This window comes from Seriola dumerili, unplaced genomic scaffold (genome assembly GCF_002260705.1).
Source record: "Seriola dumerili isolate Sdu_G_001 unplaced genomic scaffold, Sdu_1.0 BDQW01000167.1, whole genome shotgun sequence".
NCBI lineage: Eukaryota > Metazoa > Chordata > Actinopteri > Carangiformes > Carangidae > Seriola > Seriola dumerili.
The window spans coordinates 2,310,210-2,328,070 of record NW_019174422.1 but is presented as its reverse complement, the minus strand read 5'-3'; the positions used below and the strand labels follow the sequence as shown (position 1 = coordinate 2,328,070).

Genomic DNA, 17,861 nt, shown 5'->3' with positions numbered 1-17,861 from the left:
ATCTAGCCAGTATCTCAAATCAGCTGTTGTCATAATTCTCATGTACAGTGTGGTGCTATCATGTCCAACAGCAGCACTGAAACTGTGTTTAACAGAGTAACTAGTAACTTTAAAGAGTAACTGTTTTTTTATGGGGAAAAAAATTATTCAGATTTCTCAGGTGAATTTTGTTATTCCTGTTTTTGAGGTGACAACTCGAAGTAACACTGATGACATTGAATCTAGCTAATGCATTGTCACTGTTCCAAATTCTTAAAACTAAACGAAGCCCAGAAAATATTACCCGTAAGTCCATGTTGGGCGGTCTTGTCACATGACTACTTCCCAGTGTTTTTAAACCAGGACCTTTGCTCATAGGTGGGACCATTGTGACCAGAGTTATGCTAGCTAGCTTTTTCTCATCGTTTTTAGTTGAGTTTAGTTATGGGAAACTCTAGCAAAACAATGTATATTAGTGCAGGCAGTGTGAGCCTCCTAAAACTTTCCAAATAAACTTCAATATTACAGAAATAATTTTAAACGGTACACAGTAGTAATGCTCAGTAAATATTGCACTCCAGGAGTCCAGTGGATCAGCTGACTGCACAGGTATCTACTTGCAGCAAATCAAGCTAGCTGTAGTAATAACCAAAATTTCTTTATCAAGTCATAAATCTCAAATATTTTACAGTAAGATCCATGCAGCAACTGTGAGGTTCCAGGTTTGTGTGTTTTTGTTCAAAATGTTGGGTATTATGATAAAGAGTGAAAAACTAGGATACGGGGGCTGTTCGACTATTATCTGGCAACTCATCTCCAAACTGTGTTACACATTGTTGCACCATCATTGCACCAGCTGCAGCCCGGCAGGAGCAGTAGTTGATATTATATTTAAATTTCAGTGGTTAAGACTTGTCTCCCAAGGCGAATTAAGACATCAGGTTTACTGAAGTGTAAGTAACAGCTGAGCTCAGCTAATAAGAAAGTTCTCTAATCAATCCAAACATGTGTCTTATTTAAGATTATTTGGATCAAGAGCAGAGCTCTTACTGCATATGGGACAAGACATAAACATTATTTATAAAGTATGTTGACCTCCGCTTATCCGACTGATTTGAGTATGTCAGGCATCATTTTACTCTGAAAATCCTGTCAGCAGCAGCCTGAGCAACACAGACAGTTGAGCTTCAGCCTCTAAGATGAGCTCTGATGTCCTAGGGAAAGATGTTGCCATAAGTTCAGGAGCTAAATGAAAATGATATACTAATAATATACTATTTCAGTCATTCATTTTTAATACATTTGCAAAAATGACTAAAGTTCTGTTGAGTATTGATTGTAGACTTTTAAGGGAAAAATGAATTGAAATGATTTTAGCATGAGGCTGCAACTTAACAAAAATGTGAAAAAAGTGAAAGGGTCTGAATACTCGTATGTAAATATGTGGCCTGTGGGCTGGAGTGTGCCCTGTGTAGACATACTGCAAGGATTTTTGCACTTCTTCTCCAGATGTACATTAGTGCTGAACGATTAATCTTATTGACATCATTGCGATATGAACATGCCTTGTTCAGATCTGGTATTAACATGCGTCCTCAGTGATCCGATCACAAGTGGACAGCTCTCAGTTCGTCAGTTCACACCTGACTTTAAAATGCGTCTCCACATGCGTCTCGATTGACCACTTGTGATCGGATCTCACGTCCCCGCTTTACGTGCAAATGTTGTTTTTAGCCATTCGACAGACGGGTCTGTTGGTAATTTGCCTGTGTGTGAGTCAAGCAGCAACCTCCGAGGCTGAAGAACATAGCCAACACGGAAGCACCAAAAACTGCAGTTCTTCAAGCGAGTTGATCTCCATCGACTCCCATGTTAAAATGTCCAACTTTACAGCAGAAATACACATGTTTACAGCCTGGTACAAAAACAGCTTTGGTCTATATAGTTTATTTCCTCCTTCATGACAACTGTACGGGGGTGAATTTTTACATAACTAACTGGTTTGAATTTTATTAAGGCTTAAAGTTCTGCATAATGGAGGGTGTGCCACTTTGAGTGAATGCCCTTTGCCCGTTTATGGATTAGCCGGGAGTTCGGTGGAGTCAGGTACAGGCGAGATGGCGATGGTGGAACGGCCCACAGTGAGCCTCAAAACCGCTCTTCAGAAAACATATTGGTGACGTCACCGAGGCTACGTCCATCTTTATTTACAGTCTATGGTGTGTGAGAGCGAGCGAGTGCGGCACGGAGGGGTAATTTGATATAAAGCGGGGAAGTGAGATCCGATCACAAGCGGTCAATCAAGACGCATGTGGAGACGCATTTTAAAGTCAGGTGTGAACTGACGAAGTGAGAGCTGTCCACTTGTGATCGGATCACTGAAGATGCATGTTAATAATAGTGCTGACCGATTAAGCTTATTTTCGTTTGTCATCGCGATATGAACATGTCAACACACACACACACACACACACACACACACACACACACACACACACACACACAGACAGCACAGAGGTGGCGGTGTAGCCCAGTGAGCAGTGAACTTTTTTACCGGAGCTGACAACTACAGTCGTAACTCTGTGAGTGTCATCACAACCTTTTGCAAGTAAAAAAAAGCAATCGGCGTCCTTCATCACGTCACCTGTTCCACAAGATTTAAACACAAAGAAAATTTACATTTTCAACATCTACATCCACTGCGGTTTGTTCTACACGAGCGCATCGCCAACATTAACCTAATGGTGAACTGTTATAAACCAGCAAACAAAAAGAAACTGTATGTAGACTGCAGCTTCATTTGCCATAAACTTTTAGAAACTTATAGCTATATACTATATAATACTGGAATTTTACTTTAGGTTAAAATCACTATGACACTGCTTGGACGATACCATACTGCATTGTGGGAGATGTGTATGTACTGTATGAACATGTGTGTATAATCTTTACTTACATTACCACTGAATTTATTGTAATACAAACTGAGCTACCATAAGTTGTGATTTTTCATCAATAAGATACTTATTTTCTGCCTGCTTCCTCCTTGTATTCTCCCTTCAGAATATGAAAAATGAAGAGATGAGCACTGTGGTTGTCATGAATCTGGTAAGTCCGTTTACGTCCCCTGCATTTTACTGCATGTTTGTTTCTCTGGGGCTGCAAAGAAAATTTTGATGGTGCATTTTAAGCCAAAATAAATGAGCTTGTTGCCTCACTAAGACAGAGAGTTACATGATGAGGAACCTCTTTACGCTTCATTAACATACAGTGCTGCAAGTGAACAACCTCCTACTATGTGTCATCAGTTTGGCCAACTCAACCATGACTCCAGCTCCAGTGGAAATGCACAGCTCAGTGACAATACACCACACAAACAGGCTGGAACACTTGGAGTCGACATAACAATACAGAGTAAATGCAAAATGAAGAATTATGCAAATGGTATTTTGTTATGCTAAGACAAATGCTGGGGGAAAACGTCCCAGTAGAATCTAATTACAGCAGTGAAGCAAATGAAAAATAAAATGATGAAATCACCAAATGCTTTTTTAAATGCAAAGTCTCCCCTTCTGTTATTATCCGTGTCTGTCTTGTTCCTGCCCCCTTTTTATGCACTTGTGTGTAACGTCCACATCCTTGTTTACATAAACACTCAATATGTAGTACTTGTTTTTTTTATTTTTTTTAATTTTTTTTCCCCAACAGGAATGGACAGATCATCGGTTGACATGGAAACCCAAGCAGCATGATGGGATTGAAGTGCTGCGTATCCCCGCTGCGAGGGTTTGGCTGCCTGACATTGTCCTCATCAATAAGTAAGCAATGAGCACCGCACTCACTGACATTAATGAATCAGCACCAACATTTGGCCACTTTTCTTGTTTTTTTTATTTTATTTTTTTTTTTTAATTTAACTTTTTATCTGGGATGGTTTCTTTGTAGGCCCTAAGGTGCATTTTGTTTTTTACCCTCCCATACATATTAATGTGCCTGCTCCATGTTGAATAAGTTATACACAATTATATTAAATATAACTAATAAATGTCTTATGAGGCAAAACTTTGGTTTATGCCAAAAATATTTCTTTTTTTCTCTTCCACTGGCAGAGCTAAAGGTCGTGTTTGTCTGTTTGAGTCGATATAGATCCACCCTGCTCCTGCTATACATCTACAGCTAGCTATTCATGATTGTCAGCTTTAATTCTCGCCGGTTAGCTATATAATCAACTTTGAGCCTGCTCCATACACCTCCACTCAAGGTCATAATCAGTTCTTATAAAGTGTTTATTTATCAGGTTATAAGAAGAGATGATGTTAGCACTGTACTGCAAATCTGTATTAAAAGCACCTTAACCTGCCATCACCCCCAATGTCCACTGGTCACAGCTTCGTCTGCTGGAGAGAATCTGCTGCCATTCTACATAGTGTCGCAGTGTCCAACAGCTAGTTTTACTTGAGTATCCATTTAGTTTTTCTCTGCTGTACTACTTCACATGTGGGCGTACTTTGCCAGACAAGCTAGTGAATTTATATAAACCTACTCTGTGTCAAATTAATTTTATTTTCATGCATGTCATTATTTATTTAATTATCTTTTTATGAAGACTTAGCAAAGCTAGATTTTGTTTTCCATTACACCTCCAGAGTCTGTGCAGCAGTTTAATGAATGCTACACTATTTCCTCTACATAAATACACTATACAGGGAAATGCAGAAATGAAATAAAGGCGATGTGCACACATAAGGTATGTTATATAGTTATAAAGTTTCCATGTTAGTTTCAATGTTTATCGTGAATGCAGGTTTTCCGATATGCTTGCAAAACATGAAAAACGTTGGTAAGGGCGTACTAGTGGCCCAGGGGTTAATGTGCCAACTATGAACTGCAACATCCCCGGTTCATGTCTGGCTGCTGACCTTTGTTTGCTCAAAACAAAATCAGAAATATGTCTGCTGAAGAACAGACAGCTCCACTTCCAAAACACATCCAGTAAACTTTTAAAGCCCAACACGGGACAGAGCTGTGACGCAGCCAGAACATGAACCTCGGTGAATCTTTGTTGTGAATATTAATGTCACGACAGTTGTCAATAAATGGCAGCAGATTGTTATCGGCGTGATGGAGCTAGAATGAAACACAGCTGCTCCCAGTGGACATTAGGGTTACAGTACAGTACCTGTGTAATGGAAAAATTGTATGTCACATTATTAAATTAGAAAATGTAGATATTTAAAGAGCATAGTCTTTCTCTTTCCACATACAGTACACACTCCCGATAAACACCCCTGTATATCTCCCACTGCTCCATTCATCAACACTTTTTATAGGCAATTAAGCAGCATGGCTCCCTAATAACTGAGCTGATGGCACTGCTCAGCTACTTCATCTCAGGAGGCATTCCCTTGGAAGCATGCACGTACACACACAAATATGTGCACACAAATGCTAAAGAGTGTATACCCTTCTGTGTGTGTGTGTGTGTGTGCGTGCGCGTGCGTGCGCGTGCGTGCGCGTGCGTGCGCGTGCGTGTTTATGATCAATGCCGGTCATTTTAGCAGCAGCAGCACCTTCACGGGGACGGGGTTTTAGGAGAGCCCACTTTCAGGACACAAGCTTCTCTCCCTGTTAAATTAGCAGAGGCATAAAACCAAACACTGCAGAATCTGTGTCTAATTGACTTGATGACTTTGTTGTGTATTGTGTTATGAGCTTAACGGCCAAAACAGCTCTGTATACATCCAACATGAGTGCCGCACTTAGAAGTGTCCTGTGAAATGTGTTGAGTTCCTCCCTTTTTATCTGTGTCAATTAAAATGTTTTATTGGGGTCTGGCAGAATGGGACTGCAGCCAGATGTTGATGTACTCCGCAGCTGTGGCCAGAGAACAGAAGGAAGAGTGTGACTGCAATAATCAGACATATACGAGACATGGTTACTCAGATTCTCCTCACTCTGACCACAGCTTTACCCTGTCTATCTTTTTCATGTAAATTCTGCTTTATTGTGCAGAACAAAAAGACGTGACAGCTGAGTGAGAGGAAGTGGGATGACATGAAACAAAGGCCCCAGGCTACAGCCAAACCTCGGATGCTGCTATTACATGATATGTGCATCTGAGTCAGCACGATACCACATTTACATGCTAATAATGATTTGATTATTTATAATAATGCCTTGATTATATGAAGATCAGTGCAGAACTACCATGTTACACTTTTGCCTTGTGTCATTGGTCACTTCAAGTTACTGAAGGTTAGACTACGCTCTTAGCCCCGTCTAGTATAACCATCAAGTCTAACCACTTGTTTATTGTCATTACCTTTCAAAATAACCAGTATCATCGTTTTCTGGTCTGGCCCCTTGCCAGAATGACAAGTGTTTCTAAAACAAAATGACCATTACAAAAAATATTTCATTTCCTGTGTTTTAATAAACAACCAATGCTGCTGTCTTTCTGGTGAGGACAGGTTTGACAATACAATACAATCCGATCAGATTTGATACAATATGCGATACAGTAGGAGACCGGATTAGATGGGACAGGACATCACGAGACAATGTGATGCATTGTGGGATAGGAGATGAGATTACGCAGTATGCTACGAGACAATATCACACAATGCATTATGATATGATGCGAGACGAGATGATACATTTGCAGATGATGCAGAACGAAACAAGATGAAACGTTACAAGACATTAAGAGATGATAAAATATGAGATGGTACAATACATCATGATATAATATGAGACAATATGAAACAAGTCAGTATGTTATTTTATATTCTATGGCTACTGTCCTTTGGACCTGTAGCCTATGTATTTGTAGTGTTGGAAAAAAAAAAAAACTATGGGCAAACACAAACTCTGAAGAGCAGCTGGTGAATACCACCTCGCCATGTCTGCAACACGCAGTGTAACGGGCAGGTTCCGGGTGTGTCGCCTAACATTAGCAGTGATTTACAATGATTCGAAGTAGAGGTTTTATGTACAACATGAAGTGAAGTTACATAAATAAAACCACAAATAAAAAGTTGAATTCATTGAATTAAGAAAAGAAGTCAAGTTTGTAATTAATGTTATGTTAATCTCTGTTTGCAGTAATGATGGGGTGTTTGATGTGGCCTTGCATGTCCATGTGCAGGTTTATAGTAACGGCAGAGTAACCTGGACTCCCCCTGCACTATACTGCAGCTCCTGTGGAGTTAAGGTGAAAATCGACACAGACACACACAAACTAAAACTCTTATGCATTCCGTTCAATTCCTCCTAAACTTTGCTCCTCCTCTCGGACTCTTTCTACATCCCCGTTTCTCCGTGTAGGTAACATACTTCCCATTCGACTGGCAGAACTGCACCATGCAGTTCCGCTCCTACACGTATGACTCGACAGAGATCGACCTGCAGTATGCACTTGACTCAAAGGGCAACGAGATACGGGAGATCCAACTGGACGAGGCTTACAGCGGTGAGGGTTTGGTGGGATGGATGGATGGATAAAAGGGAATTGTGAGCTTTTTTTTGAAATAGAGGGGAAAATCATTTTTAAACAGATGAATAAATGAAAATCTGAGTAGATTGCAACAATTCAATGTTTCAGTTTACAGGAAAAAGTTAGATATGAAGATTAGTAATATTTGTATGCACAATAAATGACACTGTACTTGTATTTAGAATGGATATATTCCTTTGGATGATTGACGTTGTTCCCTGTTTCTAATTTTCTCTTATTAGCTACTTTATACTAACTTTTGCTTAATATCTAAACCATGGTCACAGGAGTGTCTTTTACCAGTTCGACTGTGTTTGCACTTTTGTTTGGACCCCTTGTGGTATGCAGATTTGTTGCTTGTGCTGTAAAAAAATAATAATTTTGCTGATCTTAATTAAAATGTTGTGTAATGCTTAAAATGTGGATGTTCCTCCAGAGGGCGGCGAGTGGCGCATCATGCACAAGCCGAGCAGGAAGAGCACGAATGATGATCTGTACGAGGACATGATCTTCTACCTGATCATTGAGAGGAAGCCTCTGTACTACGTCCTGAACATCATCCTCCCCTGTATTCTCATCACCATCATCGCCATCTTTAACTTCTACCTGCCTCCTGATGCAGGTACACAGAGTAATACATACAAACCAGTTTACTATGTTAGAGATGATTGAAGATCAGTTTGCTTTACTATGACCGTCTCCAGCCTGATGCAGCTTTGGTTAGGATTACACTGGCATATCATTGCTCTCTAGAACTGCTAATAGCATCTCCTAATTGTGTTCGTGTGGTCCGTTTAAATTGGGCAGTCTCATGGAATTACTGGAACAAAAGGATTCAAGTCCAGATTAGATAGTTGTTTCCTGGAGCGCGGCTGAATCGATAACCTCAAAAATGAAAACGGTAGAAATCAGCCCACCAGCTACTGAGAGTAATCAGCTCACCGCTCTCCTTTGTTCACTATATTTGGTTTCTCTGACTGTCTGGTTCTCACTGATTTACCAAGTAATCAGTCTTTAGTTTTATGCTTCTGCACCACAGCAGGTTGCTGTGAATGTAACACCCATGTTACTGTACATGGAGATGTGCCTTTTGGCCTCAGTGAATCAAATGGCCAAGTAGAAATCCACTGAGTTATGCACATTAAAGGGGTGCTCCTGTAATGTATTATTGGAAGACTTGCGAGAAAAAGATATAACGGAACGATGCAGCAGAGGAGCAGATATCTGGACTTTTTATTTCTACCTTTCCCATAATGAAAGCAACAACTCCTCCAACCTGAACAAGGATACACAGGTTGTTGTTTTTTTTCCACCCTCTGATATGACCTTCTTTAGTTGAAGGATGTCTTCCTTGAGTGTCAATACAGATTTAGGTCTGACACCCTGTAAGATGCCCACTGCATGACCATGTTTGATGACTCATTTAAGCAGATAACACAAGGACACACAGAAACCCTTTATCCATAGCTGTAGGTTGCATGTGTGTGTGAGAAGTTTTCTCCAGCCCCTGTCTGTTTTTTAAAAAAATCTTTTCTAGTTTCTGCATGCATGCCTCTAAAGTATGATCCTCCCCCCCTGATACAGAGACAGGTCAAAGACATTTAAGTTGCAATCCAGTGTTTTCTCTTTTTGTTTTTCTGCTGATCAATAGTTTCATGCACTGCACTTTCTAGAAATCACTTGTCAACCTAGACAGAACTCAGACATGTTGACCTTTCTGGTGATACAGTGTGATGGAGTCAGTGGGAGAACTCCTACTGCTTTGACAGCCACTGAAAGATCACACACTGCTTTAAAACACATCAATTACTCATTGCCTACGGACTCTAACCAACCTGAGGTAAACACAGTTTGTGAGTGGCCTTGTAGAGGCCTTGTCCTACTGTCCACTCAGCTTCACTTAGAATGGGAGATAAATTTTCCATTAGAGTCATTAGTGGTGAATTACTTGGGCCAGATGTTGCTAAAACAGTAGATCTCACCCAGTTGGAGGAGGAGAAAACCTTATCCTGGTGAAACTCAGGCCTGAAGGAACACTATGTAATTGTTACTCTCCTAAATAAGATTTTTTTTTTTTTTTTTTTGTCCCCAACAGGTGAAAAGATGGGTCTGTCCATCAACGTGCTGCTGACCCTCACTGTGTTCCTGCTGCTGCTGGCTGATAAGATCCCTGAGACGTCACTGGGCGTCCCCATCATCGTCAACTACATCATGTTCACCATGATCCTGGTCACCTTCTCCGTCATCCTCAGCGTGGTCGTCCTTAACCTGCATCACCGCTCGCCCAACACCCACCTGATGCCCATGTGGGTCCGCAAGGTGAGGTCTTTGCCTCCCAAGTACAAAATATCATAGACTACAGGTTAAATTATTCGATTGGATTCTGTGTGTATGTGTTTGATTCATGATGTGTAGCTGGACTCGGGAACAAAAGAGTATTTGAAATTTTAACTTGAATGGAATTTATTGTGAACAGAAGGAATAGACTTTGGCGCTTAGACCCCGGCAGGAAGTGGATCACCAGGGGAAGTGGTCCATAGGTTTAAGGTCCTTCCAGTTAGCGGAAACTTCCCCCAGAGCCTAGACACTGGTGGTGATGAAGAATGGAGCTTGAGGATGGGAATGTCATCATGAGAGGGAAACTTCAGATCACATAGTTTGATTGGAGATGGTCAGGCATCCATGCTTGAGGTGGTGGAGGTGGGTTACGCAATGTTCACGATGCTGAAATGACAGCAGAGAGAGGGAACACTTTTAAACTTGGACAGCTTACAAGTGATTGGCTGAAGGCCAGCGTGACAGGTTGTGATTGGATGAAGACAAGAATGAGCTGGTGGAGCTTTGAGACAGTGGGAAGCGGTGCTTGTGACTTTCACTAAGCTTCATTTGTCTGTTGCCAAAGTTTTATTCATCTAACTATATAATTATTCAACAACACAACTACGACTAGACAATAACTGATTAAGACTAATACATAATTAATGGTAAGGATTAACATTCAAATTAATCCAATTTATTATAGAAAATGAGTGAAATCAGATGTAAAATTATGTACACAATTTATTACATTGTGGGCACCTGAGCAGAAATCAGGGTGTCACTTTACAAAAAAAATGTATGCAAGTATAAAATTAAATTAAGCAAAACATTATGTGGACAAGATTTTAATTCATCAGTGAAGTAATTGTGAACTTAATAATTAATATAATGTTAATTTGTGTGTTAATTTGGTAATGGAAGCAGTAGTAGTTTAGGTTCAGACACTCTACTGAATTAAGTCCATACAGTCCTCAACACCCTGAATGTCATATTGTACCATTAACCCCCATCAGTTGCCGTTGCCCTCGCTGCGCATTATGTGAAGCTAATTGCGTCTGAGCAGCAGCTCTCCACCTTGCTCCGAGTTCTGTCACGCTTTCAGGTAACAGTCACCACAAAAAGGCTCATACACATGCAGGTGATTTATGGAACTCATAGTAGCACTGCATAGTACTGGATTGATGGGGAGAGGGACATTATAGGTTCTGCTTCCTTTCACTCCTACTCTTCAGACGATCAGTGTCAGTGTTGGACGGAAAGATTTGTGCACAGAACATTAGTTGTGGAAGATTTCTTGACCCCAGAACTCCTAGTAATACTGTGCTATAATTTTTTAAAGCTGCACTAATGAATATTTTTATTCTAACAGTGGATCAAATGACAATGTGAAAGGGGTCACTTACAACTACAATCAGGTATAGAGGGCATTATACCATTTTCCCAACATATGCCTGGGTCGTCGGCCCGAGTCCGGCCCATATACTTAAACATCTGGGCAGATTCAGGCTGTTGTCGCTCTGGTATTGGCTGACAGTTGCAAGACTTTCAGTGTGTGTGCCAGAATTGGTCCAGATGTGGAAGTAGCATCTGATAATTATGTGGTATATGGGCCAGGTCCATGCCATGGAACCAGGTATTAACTGGGCCAGAAGAAAACAAGCATGTTGTCCAAGTATGGGGCGGATTTATTTTGCTATTGTTTTAGTTGTGCAGCCCCCAACTTTACTGCTCTCCTGGCTAATATCAGCAGCACGCAGCTGTTTGCTGTGTCTTTTTAGCAGAAAGACTAGCTAAGCTACCTGCTTAGTGCTAAAACGCAAACAGACAAACTTAACCAGCAACTAGCTAGTGAACATTTAGAGATAAAGAGCCAGTTATTTTTCTCAAGAGTTTGTGGAGATCGAAACAGATAAGAGGAGAGTGAAGCCTATTGGACAGGTTGCCAGAAACACAACGCCATATCAGTGCTTCTCTGTGTCTGCTGGATGGTTATTGGGCAACTGTTTGCTAACATGTTAGCCATATAAACTTTTTCAAAGTGACAATATGTTTCTTGTGCTCTCCTCTTGGTGTCAAAACAAGTACATTAATGCATGTGATTTTTTTTTTTTTTTATAACTTTGGACATGCTTAGTACAAAAGTAAAGACAATTTAAAGCCATTGTATAACCTATATATTTTTAAAGATGTAAGAAATAGAGTGTATTGTAAACTTATATTGTTTGCATTATAGCATTTTAAGGAATTGTAAGTAAAAAAAACTCCAAAATATAATCTCATTGTAAAAAAAATCTAAGTCAATAATCAAAATGTGGCATTCATCCATATAAATGTGCTACTAATACAATAATTATATTCCAAAAACATGAGGGAAATATTAACTATTCTTCTTTTAAAAAAAAAAAAAAAAAAAAAAAAAAAAAAAAAATTTTTTTGCCTTTTTTGAGTTTTAAAGGCACCAAATGCCCAGGGTGCCCCAGGCATGTCTGTTTAATAATATGTTATAATATTTCTCATCTCTCACTTATCTTCTCCTCAACGAGTTTAAAGAGGGAACAGCAGGAAGCCAGAGAGGTTAATATCTCCGGATGCTGAGGGAGCAAACCTGGTGTCAGGAACTATACGGGTGTCAATAATATCTCCCGTCTCCAGCTGTAGAATCACTGTAAAGAACAAACTCAAATTAGCTTTTCTATTTAGGAATAGATCAGTCTTAAACAAGAAAACACCCATCTGCTTATCAGAGTGGCCATCATTAAATCTAAAGTAATAGACTCCTCTTCCAGGCACAGTGAAGGTGCCTGTAGCTGGATTTCAGGCATTGCCAGTTTTTCATATAAAACCCATCTGACTTTTTGTAAGTGTGTTAAATGGTCCATATGTAAGACTAAAGCAACAAAGAACGCTACGTTAGGTGGGTCAATTAAGTTTTGCACAAGAAAAAAAAAAAAAAACACCTTTTGCAAATGTTTTATCAGGACAGAAATGCATTCAAGTCATTTGTTAAGCCTCGAGGTTACGCACAATTTATTTTGGCGAAAAACACTGAATGTAAACATACATTTGTTTGTTTACAAGAAAACTCTAAGGGCATCTTTAATTATTTAAATTATTATTTAATTTATCTCTATTTCTTTCCCGAGCTTGAAGGGATAAATGCTGTTTCAGGGTTTTCTAAACCACTTCAAAAAGTAAGAGTTTGGTTATAGAATATAATCCTTAGTGTCCTCAGTGATATCTATGACCCTGTTAATTAATTTGAATGAAAACTTGTTTATTTCAGTGTTTATATTTATAGGGACAACTATATAGCATTAATTAATGCCACAAACCACAGAAATTGTAGCCTCAGCATGTTTGCAGTGCCCATCCTTAGATTTTGACCATTAATAAGTAGCACTATGGAACTGTTTTTGTACAAGTCGGTCCAAACTTGTGTGTTGCACACACACAAAAAAATTGGGGACATACCCACATGTGAAGATGCGTGGCCTCGGCGTGGATTAATGCTATTCACTGGTTCACAGTTGGTGATAGTGAGGCACAAAGAAAGGTAGTAACTCACCAACAAAGGCACACTTTGACAGGTTTTAAAAATTGGCTTTCATTTTAAGAAGGAAATGCATTAAGCACGATTGTTTGGCCTCAAGGGTACAGACGTTGTGTTTGTTCTCAAGAAACTGAACTGGGCACCTTTTTTAAATGTGCAAAAAAAACTAAAGGTATTCCTTATGTTTATAGTACTGACACACAATACCATCATGTCTGCTATCTGCCTCAGTTTAACCCGACTGACTGTTGTTGATCATGTCACTGTTTGCTGTCTCATACAGAGATAATAGAGAGGGTAGTGACATGACAGGTGTCATAGTTAAACTGTGAAACAAAAGGTCAGAGGAGGTCATGTAAAGAAAGAAACATATTTGCTACTGACTTAATTCAGTGTCACTATTAAAGTTATTTAAGCCAAGATGTTTCACCTCACGCTACATTCACTATTGCAGCTTCAGCAGGTTCCTTGCCAGTAGGCCATTAATGGCATCCATCTGTCAATACAGGCAAGCCAAGAGCTATTTTAAAAGATGGCTATAAAATCACCTAAAGTGCAGTTAAAGAAGCCATTTACAGCATTCATGATATCGATCAAGACAGACATTTGGCCCAATGATTTACTTATTTATCATCAAATCCTTTGATATCCTTCTGAAAGGTAGTTCCAAGTCTGAAAGCCAGGTAGTACCAACTGATGGTTATATAAAAAGAAGATTTTCTTGATTTTTGTCAGGTGTATTTAAGTTTTAATTACACACATCTCAGAGTTGCCCGCAATCCTTAACTAAAGAGCTCCACTGGAGCCTCCAGCCTTCATGTTCTTTGGTCAAGGACACCTTGAGAGTAGACATTGAAGAATTGGAAAAAATTACCCATTTGGTTTCCCCTCCCACATCATTCAGTAGCAACTGTTTTCAAAGGTTATCTCACCGCTACATTCTACATTTCCAGTCATTTCTCACCCTTAATATGAAAAAACAGGACAAGTACATTTCAGGTGTCCAATAAATCATTAAACAAGAATCCAAACAAGTGGATTTTTAATACCAGGAAAGACGATGGACTTGGGAGAGGTCTGTGTGAGCCAACAAGCTATCTGCTGAAAGCGGAAAGTACAGTTAAATTAACCCTCTGTTTCCTAATGCGGTTTTCAGCCCAACCGATTGGATTTGACATTTGTGATTTCCAGTTTTAAACTCAACAACAGCTCACTTCTTTATTTGCATCAGGTCCAAAGAAGCGTGAAAGAGAAGCTGACTTTACTGTAAACCGTAGAGGTAACTCTGTTGTTCCTCACCTCTCCTCCCAGATCTTCATCCACATGCTACCTCCTTACCTTGGCATGCTACGGCCAAAAGTGGAGACCCCCCTGTCGCTGGAGACCCTGCCCCGTCGGGAGAAAAAGAAGATGGCCATCAGCAAAGTGGCTGATGAATACTTTATCCGCAAACCGGACTCCTCCATCTTGTTCCCCAAGCCTAACAGGTGAGGTGTATAGGTGTTTGTGCTTGTGCATGTTGATTGCATATGGTTGAGCGTTTTGGTCACTATCTACTGTACAGGTATGCGAATACCTGTGCAGACCTTAACTGTACTGATCTTAGCTCAGCCTCTGACTTATCTCAGAACTGTTTCTGGATTTGGAGCACGTTCCCTTTAATGTTTGTGCTTTCTGTGCTTCCTCCATATATTTACATGTTGACAGATATACAGGACCTTGCTAATGTGTTTATTAAGACCTACACTACTGGTCAAACGTTTAGAACAACTCAATTTGTCCAGCTCTTATTTAAATTTACACAGTGTGTAAAAGTCTTTGTGTTTCTAAAATTAAAGCAGCAAATAAACAATTGGAGATTTTAAAAACAAGGAAACAAACTTAATCTAAATCCTTGCTGCAAATGTGTTGCACATGTTTGCTTTGCTTGCACCTTCTGTCCAGTTCATCCCAAACCTGCTCGATTGGGTTAAAGTCTGGAGACTGTGCTGGTCTCATCATTTGGAGCCACCATTCAGTTATTTTACTCTAATGGTTTGGCTCATTATCTACAGATGTGTAGATTGAACCTCTGACCAACGAGTCTGCCTTCCTTTGTTACTTTTTCCTCACCATTCTGACAGCAGCATACAGTACTACTTCCTGCAGTACAGTATTGTGCTAATAATGCATCAGAGGGTGCAGTAACAGTTTGTTCCAACACTAACTTTGTACAGACACAAGGTTTTTCTAAGTCATCAAACTGAAGGAATTGTTTGCTTTAACTTTCAAAGCTTCACTTACTTCCATTTCTGGAGGAAAGCTACAGGTTAACCGATTTCTTTATCTATACTTGCTCTTAAATCAAGTAGGTATGTTATTTATATATATTTATATATATTTTTAGCCTACATTATTTTTACATTAGTAACCTTAATAATGTAATTATGAGTTATCTTTTTATCCATGCGAGAAATTCATTCTATAGAATATAGAGGAATGTGAAATATCTATTATGAGCTTATAACTTTCATAATGTTTTTGTATTGGTTTTGTATTATTACTATCTATTATATGTTCAAATATTTTGTGGTATGTGTTAGTGTGTTCTGTCCAGCATGGGGGTATTCCATCGGTCTGATATATGTGAGGTTGAGAGCTTCTATATATTGGCTATAAATCTGTCATGAGTTACTATCAGCTACACCAGTAGGACAGGGGTTTCTTTGCTCTCTTTAATGGTATAAAAAGGGAGTTTCACTGTTGTTTGAGGGAGTCTGCGCTGACACTCTGCCTGTGTAAGTGAACTTTCCACTATATTGTACAATATATTTTTACACTCATCCTCTATACGGTTTTTGTTTATGAGATTCAAGCCATTTCCACTGCAATACACAATCCATATCTGACTCTTTAACAACAGGTTGTATGTAAAAGAAATAACTTCTTGCAGCAGAAGTGATTAAAAACACTTTAAAAGTAAACTGCCAAAGTGTGTTAGATAGCACTTTGAAATGAAATCCAATAGTTTATCTAACTATGTTTAGTATTCATAGAATTTCAAGTCTGTGGAGCAGGTTATCTTTGAAGTCAGCTGCCCAGCACTTTCAGTTTTTTCCCCACAGCTTGCATTTGTCCTGTGAAAGTCAACTCTTTTTAGTACACAATTACACACCTTTTCGTCCCATACCTGTATCTTAGTTGTCATCTAGATTGCGAAACTGAAGTGACGTGCTCAGGCAGTATTAATTGCATTGCTTTGCTACAAGCTGCACCTATAAGTACACTTGAGCAAACACACTTAGGCGTCAGCAGTCACTGTCACATATTATGTATCCTGTATGTAAATATTACAGTTTCCTTTTTTATTATTCTGTGGTAAATGCTGCTCTTATTGCCAAAATTTAGGCTGTCAAATAAAGTAAATCCTCATGTCTGGAGCAGTTGCAAATTAAAACTGATCAGGGAACAAGTCTGAGACATTAAATATATTGGTTCACTCTCTGACCTTTGGTGTAGACCAGTGCTTCCCAACCTTTTCCAACTCATGGCCCAATTAAAAATCTCAAAAAATAGATGTGATCTTTGAGCGCGCAATATGACAAGAGATAGCAAACAAGTACACAATGTGGTCCGCCGCCAACAACATAAAAGTTCCTATCATTGGCATATCAAAAACAATGAAAGGAGTTTTTTTTTTTTTTTTCACTGTATATTTTTATAATTACATCTTTTCACCTGAGTTGTACTGTTTTGCAAGTGATTTGTCGACCCACTCGTAACACCACCCACCGGTTGGGAGCCGCTGGTTTAGACTGAAAGTGGAGCCACTATTCAGTATTTCAAAATTGTGGGTGCATCATGCAAAAACAGAGCTACAGAACAGAGTTACTTTGTGTGGAAGTTCCTGTGAAAAGAGCATTAAGACCATAGTTCCCAAACACCTCCAGAGAAACCCAGACTGATGAGTTTCATCAAAGGTTTTACAGAGCGCTGCCCCTGAAGCTGTTGAGTAAGGAGCTGGATCTGGGCCAATGTTGGCACACAAATTGGCGACAAACTGTTCTATCTGTCGAACCCTGGTCTTCGTACTTTGTACACAGGAAATCTGTGACCTTGGTTTGGTAGACTTCATAGTATCTGGATGCCAGCTCCTATGTGACATCCTTAACTAGCCTGCCTCCCTGCTGCTCTATTAATACACCCCAAAAAATGTTCCTCTCAGTCTGTAGCCGTACCTCCCTCTCTCATCCTTCACCTCCTGCGAGAACTGAAATGTGTCTAGAGGGAAAGACTGGAGGCGGCAGAGAATCACTGCTAAAATAATAATGACCCACGCAAATCGACTCTGACACATTAGAGCAGGACGCTGCGTGTCTAGGTGAAAGAACGGGTGACGGTGGAATGGGGGGGGGGGGCTCTATTAGAGCAGTTTGATGAGACAGCACTATCTCTCTTGAGTCCACACACACACACCCCTTCTTAATTGGGTTTAGTGCATGTCTTGGCACCAGATGCAGCCAGTTTTAGTTGAATTAG

At 39.7% G+C, this 17,861-nt stretch overlaps 1 protein-coding gene across 2 annotated transcripts in view; it reads left to right on the top strand.

The window, feature by feature from the left end:
- Positions 1 to 17,861, top strand: part of chrnb1 (cholinergic receptor nicotinic beta 1 subunit) — a 28,240-nt gene that overhangs the window by 6,644 nt on the left and 3,735 nt on the right. Inside the window, exons 3-9 of one of the 2 annotated variants that reach the window (XM_022752251.1) lie at positions 3,043 to 3,087; positions 3,688 to 3,797; positions 7,084 to 7,192; positions 7,306 to 7,450; positions 7,911 to 8,096; positions 9,570 to 9,793; positions 14,655 to 14,830. In XM_022752251.1, coding sequence (XP_022607972.1) covers positions 3,043 to 3,087; positions 3,688 to 3,797; positions 7,084 to 7,192; positions 7,306 to 7,450; positions 7,911 to 8,096; positions 9,570 to 9,793; positions 14,655 to 14,830 — 995 coding nt within the window. Of the gene's footprint in view, positions 1 to 3,042; positions 3,088 to 3,687; positions 3,798 to 7,083; positions 7,193 to 7,305; positions 7,451 to 7,910; positions 8,106 to 9,569; positions 9,794 to 14,654; positions 14,831 to 17,861 lie in introns of both variants that reach the window. The other variant, XM_022752250.1, reaches the window with a different exon arrangement.